At 36.5% G+C, this 6,980-nt stretch overlaps 1 protein-coding gene across 1 annotated transcript; it reads left to right on the top strand.

Annotated features, from left to right (window-relative positions):
• The first annotated feature begins 2,511 nt into the window (after positions 1-2,511).
• LOC109066173 (RNA-binding protein 7-like) lies at positions 2,512-6,608 on the top strand. Its single transcript, XM_042774815.1, has 5 exons — positions 2,512-2,717; positions 3,699-3,861; positions 4,173-4,260; positions 4,934-5,027; positions 5,973-6,608. Exons 1-5 carry the CDS (start codon positions 2,625-2,627, stop codon positions 6,306-6,308), a joined length of 774 nt encoding a protein of 257 aa, XP_042630749.1. The 5' UTR covers positions 2,512-2,624; the 3' UTR covers positions 6,309-6,608.
• The last annotated feature ends 372 nt before the right edge of the window (positions 6,609-6,980 follow it).

Below are 6,980 nucleotides of genomic sequence, written 5' to 3'. Positions count from 1 at the left end.
GGACAAAGTCCTTTGCCTTTGGCACTCTATATGACCCGTGCACTGCAAACAGGACATGACATCAGCGACGTGTATTTTCACTTCTCTGTAGGACATTTCATCTTAGTCTGGCAGCCATTTCACAGCTATGACAGGCCTGATGTCTGTTCCATTCAAGACCTCCTATCAGACATCTGCATAGTTTGTCACGAGCCACATTCCGCCTATCGCTCTGCTTTTAATATCCCTTACATGCACATGGCTATCCATGCACTCTGCAGATCCATCAGTAATTGCAGGCATTCACTTACGATGCAGCAGAGGGCAGATGCATTCCCTGGTGGTTGCATTTAAGCAAGATTGATCTCTGTGCGTCCTGTGACCCCTCAGGGGCATTTAAAAAGCGATCTCTCCCAGGCGGATGGGGCAGAGAGGACGAAAGCTTGCTTCGTCTCTCGTGAAGACATTTCGGCCCATTCTCAGCTTACAGGACACAGGCATTAAACCGGGCTGAGATTGCCAGCGGCCGGCCCGATTGAGGATTCATCCCACAAATATTCATGTGTATTTAATGGTCCTACCTCACTTCATTCCACATGAATTATGAATATGATGAGTTAAAAAGACATTTGTGCTGGAGAGAAGAGCATAGGAGGAGGAGGAAAACTGGGACAGAGGTTGAAGTCAACAGCAAATAATCGTGGCGATGCTGGTGATTTTTCCCAAGGTTAGCGAAGAGGGTGAATGTGGCAAGTGACGTAGCCTAGCTCTGGGAAACTCCACAGCCCCGCTTCGCTTTGTTTTGGTGGTCAACCTCGCTCAAAGCGATAAACCCTCACATCACGTTTGACTAAAATAACACTTGCTGGCTACAAACACTCTAATATGATAGAGACACGGACGCCAGAGTGCATGTCTTAATCATGTTAAGTGTAACAGTTGACATTTCAGTCCGCCTAGGGCTGCCTTGGACACATTTTAATCAGGAATTCAATATGCTTAAGTGCCCTCTTAAAGCTCGCGCGCTTTAATGTTTGAGTGGATGACAAACAAGAGTGTTTGCGCCAAAGAAATGGAAAAATCTTTTAAGAAGCTAGCTTAAAACATGCCAGATTCTTAGAAATGTACTCTTTGTATTCATGTTCATTTCATATGGCTTTGAAAAACTTCCATAGCCTACCATTTTCAAGAAAAACTAAAATGTGCTGTATATATTTACACGAAACGGATTCTTATTGTCATGGGGCATGACCATAAAGACTGCCTCTGTGGAGCCCAGCAACACTGGCCATCCTGAGAATCTGACTGAGGAACAAGAACAGTCAGAGAGAAACGACAGAGAGCTTCTTTCTTTCTAGTATCGCTCTTCTCTCTCTCTCTCTCTGGTCTATTTTATTTTTTTCTGTCTGAGATTTGCAGAAGACACCTTGGCTCAACAGAAACTCAACAGAAGTATATTTTGTGCTTTGAGAGTTTGTATTGGAAGTCAGTGAAGTTCTGAGGACGAACATTGCCATCTACTGTTGGATGCTGGAATTACACACTTAAAGGTGACGCGCGTGATTCCTGACGCCAACTAGCGGCACCAAAAAGACCTGCAACCTGATGTCTGACCCTTTAGAGATCAAGGACTGGCGCAACAACAAATCTGGCTGAACAATTGTGTGAAACTTTACATTTACAGACAGTTATTATGAAAAGAGAATATGATTAACTCAAAGAATAAAAGTGTGAAATTAAAAGCTGAATCTACAACTACCACTTTAGTGCAGTGTATAGGTTAAATCAGCAATGAACATTTTTACAATAAATAAAATACTGAAGAAACTTAGTGTAATATTTGATGTAATAAGGTTAAAATATGTTGCGACTTAGTTCAACACCTGTAAATAAACCTACTTTTTTTTTTTTTTTTTTTTTTTACTGCTGCTTAAAAGTTTTCTTGAATCGCAAATCAAACAGGTATTAAAGTATATCCTTCAAATATAAAATAGCACCAAAATTGAAAATATCAGACTCTATATTTGAGTCTCTGCGTCTGTGACATATGCAGAGAACACATTGTTTCAATTAAATTAGTCTTAAAAAAATGGTCAGCATACCTCTTTAATAACATCACAGCTACATACTAATAAAGTAATATTATTGCACTTGTGCACAGATAAACGCAGAATAAGATGAATATAAGTAATATTCACACACACACACACACACACACACACACACACACACACACACACACACACACACACACACACACACACACACACACACACACACACACACACACACACATATTGATTTTCACTGTATTAATGGTGGATTGTGTGTCTGAACATCTCTCTTTTTGAACTATGTGTATTTAACTTTACTACTGTATTTACCATTAATGCATATGATTAGTTCAATTTAAACAATGCAACACTTTTGGACAGTTAGGTCTTGTAAATTGGACTCTTAAAACGGTGAAATAGCCCTCCCTGTGGTCTTTCCCGGAACTGCTACTGTCGTGAACTGGCTGTTCATCACGACAGTTATTGCTCACACACGGCAAAGGCGTTTTAAAATAGACAGATGGGTTGGTCATAAATTCAAGATAGCAGAGTTATCGCAATCAACCGGCTGGATTATCAATATTTTGCAAAATGGGAATAGCCGATGAGGCTGACCGGACTCTGTTTGTTGGGAATTTGGACCCTCACGTGACAGAAGAAGTTATATTTGAGCTGTTTTTACAGGTGAGTGCTTTAGTGCTGTTGATTACCTTGCTAATGCTAGTGAAGGACTGCTGTTTATTTTTATCGATTTGCAGACGATCCTATTGAAAACAGTAGATTCATGTTTTCTTAAAAAAGTACTGTGGTGTCTCTTAAAAATCTGTATAAAATATGTATGTCTCTGTTGCTCGCGGGGACGTTAGTTTAGTTTGGAACACTTCAGAACACGCTTACACTTAATAATTTGAACAATCATTCAAAAATATAATAATGGATATTGATTTAATGTTTATTTTAAGATGTTGTTGTTGTCTATGCAAAGACACTTTTGCTCTTGTCATTCATTCGTCTTTATTTTGATTAAGAGTCGTTCATTTACAATTAGGACAATACATTTCAACTAATAAATATCACCATAATTATCCACTTGATTCATCGCAGAACTTTAAGGTAATTTATTATTATTATTATTATTATTACAATACTTCTGATATATAACTTACTTTTGAAATATGCAAACGATGCACGATCTACTGAAATATGCACGAATTTGCATGCATTAGCAGAACAGAAAGCGAAACATTGAATGAAGCCTGGTTCAGAATGCTTGTTTTATTTTGTGCATATATTACAGTGACTGCTTTCTACAGAGAAGATTTTGCATGTCTCTCTTTTTAAAATAATTTGATCAGACAGGTTAAAATATAAACAGGAATAAATACTTCCAAGTTTAGTTTCTGGATCAGTTCAGGAGAAAACTACTTTTGAGAAAATGGCTTTTAAACGCGTTTTAATTAAAATCTGCCGACACTAATGTAATACATTTAAATGTGTATTTTGAGTTTTTTTTTTTTATTATTATTATTATTATTATTATTTTTTTTGTTTTCCACTAGTCTTAAAAAAAAAATAATAAAGATGAAAACAAAATGGTTTTGCCTGTGGTGTCTTGGCTAAAGTAACAGAAATCAGAGGTCTGATATATGTTTCCCTTTCCAACAGGCCGGGCCGTTGATCAAAGTCAAAATCCCTAAAGACAATGATGGAAAATCGAAGCAGTTTGCATTTGTAAACTTCAAACATGAAGTGTCTGTTCCCTACGCCTTAAACTTGCTGAATGGAATCCGTCTGTATGGACGGCAGCTCAACATACAGTTCAGAGCCGGTAGCTATTTACATTTTATCTTGCTTTTTTTGTGCGCATTAGAGACGTATCACTGTCTATCATTTCAGCATAGACGCACACACACACACACACATATATAATATTAAATATATATATATATATATATATATAAATATATATATATTCATAATAATTTTAAAAATATATATATTTTTTTCATAATAATAATAATAATAATAATAATATTTTTGAGTTTCAAAAAAAAAAGAAGCATATAATGAAATATCTTTCCAGCCCAGCAGTGTAAGGACCAGATGAATGGTCATCTAAATCTGTGTTGTTTTTAACAGGCAGCAGTCATATTAATCAGGAAGGCAAAAGTCCAGCAAACTCTAAAAACCCCAGTCCAGCAAATACACCTGGTCACCGTGGTGGAAGGTAACCTCTGATCTAAATGTAGTGATTTAGTGGTTATATTTACACCTGCTCTGTTTCAAGTGATCCTGTCACAAGATGTCAGCTGACACACATCACTGTTTACAATTTGTGATCGCATTTCTTCAAGTGGAGGGTTTCTGATTTCATGACTGCGATACTCATTTACTATGTATCAAAAATGTTAAGGGGAATCATTTCTATCAAGTGTATAATATTAGGGTTGTGCAGAATGATTATATGCATAGCCAATCAAACGATTGGTGTGGGAAGAATTTTATTTTATTTTATTTTTTTTTATTAAATAAATGCAGCTACCCAAGGCTGCATTTATTTAATTAAAAATACATAAAGCCAGTAATACTGTAAAATGTTATTACAATTTAAATTAATATATATAATATATTTGAAGATATATTTTAAATGTAACGTGTTCAAATTGTACTTTGCTGATTTTATTATTGATGTTGTAAATAGTTGCTGCTTAATATTAGACATTTTAGGCAATTTGGAAATCCTGGCCAGAACATGGTCCTTGCTGAATAAAAGTATTAATTTCTTTAAAATAACAATAATAATAATAAAAAGTCTCACTGACACCACCCTCTTGAATGGTAGTGCACTGTATTGGTTCTGGGGTTTTAACCTGAACTGATGTACTTTTCTATTCTGGCAGAACCCCAGAGCAGATGGGCTCTCCGTCCTACTCCCCTCCACAGCATGTACAAAGGTCTTTCTCTTCTCCTGACAGTTTGCAGAGACAGGCAATGGTGAGAATACCTCTACTAACACTTCTGCTCATGCTTGGATTCCTATGTTCAAAATCTATATTAATTAATCTCAGACCAAAAGTAGATTTTTTTTTTTTTTTTTTTGTTGTTGATGGACATTAATGGAAGTTTAAAAAAATGAAGATTTGCTGAAAATGTACTCGCCCTCAGACCATCCAAGATGAGTTTGTATCTTGAACAGATGTGGAGAAATGTAGCATTACATCACTTGCTCATCAGTGGATGGTCTGCAGTGAATGGGTGCCGTCAGAATGAGAGTCCAAACAGCTGATTAAAACATCACAATAATCCACAGCACTCCAGACCATTAGGATTTTGAGTTTTTAACAACAAACACATTCATCATTAAGATTGTTTTTAAAATTCAGACTGCTGTTTCTGGGTAAGTCCATAATCCAAAATAGTGCTTCCTCCAGTGAAAAAGTGGTCTCGTCTGAATCAGGACAGAAATCTGCACAGATCAATCCCTGTTTATAAGCAAAAACAGTTCTAAACTAATATGTGGGTGGATGTGATGTGAGAGGACAATAAGAGATGGATTTTTTTTGTTCCTTCCACTGGAGGAAGTGTTTTTATGGATTATGGACTCGTATCTTTTCCAGAATCAATTGTTTAAAGTTAAAAATGTCCTGACGATGGATATGTTTCTTGCAAACACAGCTTTTCGCTTCACAAGACATTAACTGATGGACTGGAGTGGTGTGGATTTATTTTGATGTTTTTATTAGCTGTTGGGACTCTCATTCTGACGGCACCCATTCACTGCAAGTGATGGGATGCTACATTTCTCCAGATCTGCTCAGATGAAGAAACAAACTTTGGCTGAATTATTAAGATGTTGTGTGTTCCAGTGTCATGTCTAAAATATGCTCTAAAGTCATCCCTCACTTTTTTTTTTCTTTCTTTCTTTTTTTTGTTTAATAGGTGAATAACATGTGGCAGGTTCAGATGCAGCAGTTGCTCCAGCTCAATGGAGGTTTCCAGCAGGGCATGCAGCAACTGCGCAGTCCAGCGGACAGTAATCACTGGCAACAGGATCGGTCCGTCCAGCGTGGTCCTCGAAACCCTCACCAGGACAATAACCACCATCACGGCAGAGATCAACGGCACGGCCACAGCGGGAACAACTCTGACCGGCATCGGCGCGACAGCCAGCGCGGTGACCTCTATCACCATGATGACCGCAGCGGAGGACACAACAGAAATTACCCTCCTGAAAGACGGAGAGACTCTAGAGAGGGACGATGGAAACGCTTTTAAAAGCCAGCTTTAGTTGCATTTTAGTTCTCTTTTTTTTTTTTTTTTTTTGTAATCAAACTGTTTTTATAACCTTTTGTTATCTTCCAAGATTTTTTAAATTTTCTATTTTGTGGATTGCATCTTAACTGTTTAAAAAAAAAAAAAAAGTTAATAGCACAACCGTACTGCATTTTTGACACTGAGGTTAAGGCATTTGCATTGTAAGTTGTTTGTAGAGATGCAAGAAAAAAAAAAAAGTAATAAATTGGCCATCTTATGTGCTGGCCTGTTTTAAATATATATTTTCATCTCAGGGGGGACACCTATGTTTATAACTTTTATTTTTTTATAAATGTCCTTTTTGAGAAATACATCTGTATGAAACAACAACAACGTGCATAAAAGAAACAAAATATGTTTAGATTTTTCCCCCTAGAAATTGGTAAATTTCTCAGGATTTCTCATTATTTTGAAAAAATAGAGAACTAGTTTTTGGGTGCTTAATGTTTAATTAAACGTGCTTTTATTTTTTTGGTCTTTATTGTGTTATTTTTTTTACAGATTGCGTGTTTACTTTCTACATTTCTCTTTTGGGGATGAGATTGATTATTCATCGAGACTTGGAGCAATAACTTGTTTTAATACTTTTGTAAATATGCCCATTTTTATTATCAAGTGCAAACATTTTGTTTC

Source organism: Cyprinus carpio, chromosome A18, assembly GCF_018340385.1.
Source record: "Cyprinus carpio isolate SPL01 chromosome A18, ASM1834038v1, whole genome shotgun sequence".
NCBI classification, from domain to species: Eukaryota; Metazoa; Chordata; class Actinopteri; order Cypriniformes; family Cyprinidae; genus Cyprinus; species Cyprinus carpio.
Note: the sequence above shows the minus strand (reverse complement) of the source record. Positions and strands in the feature narration are given on the sequence as shown.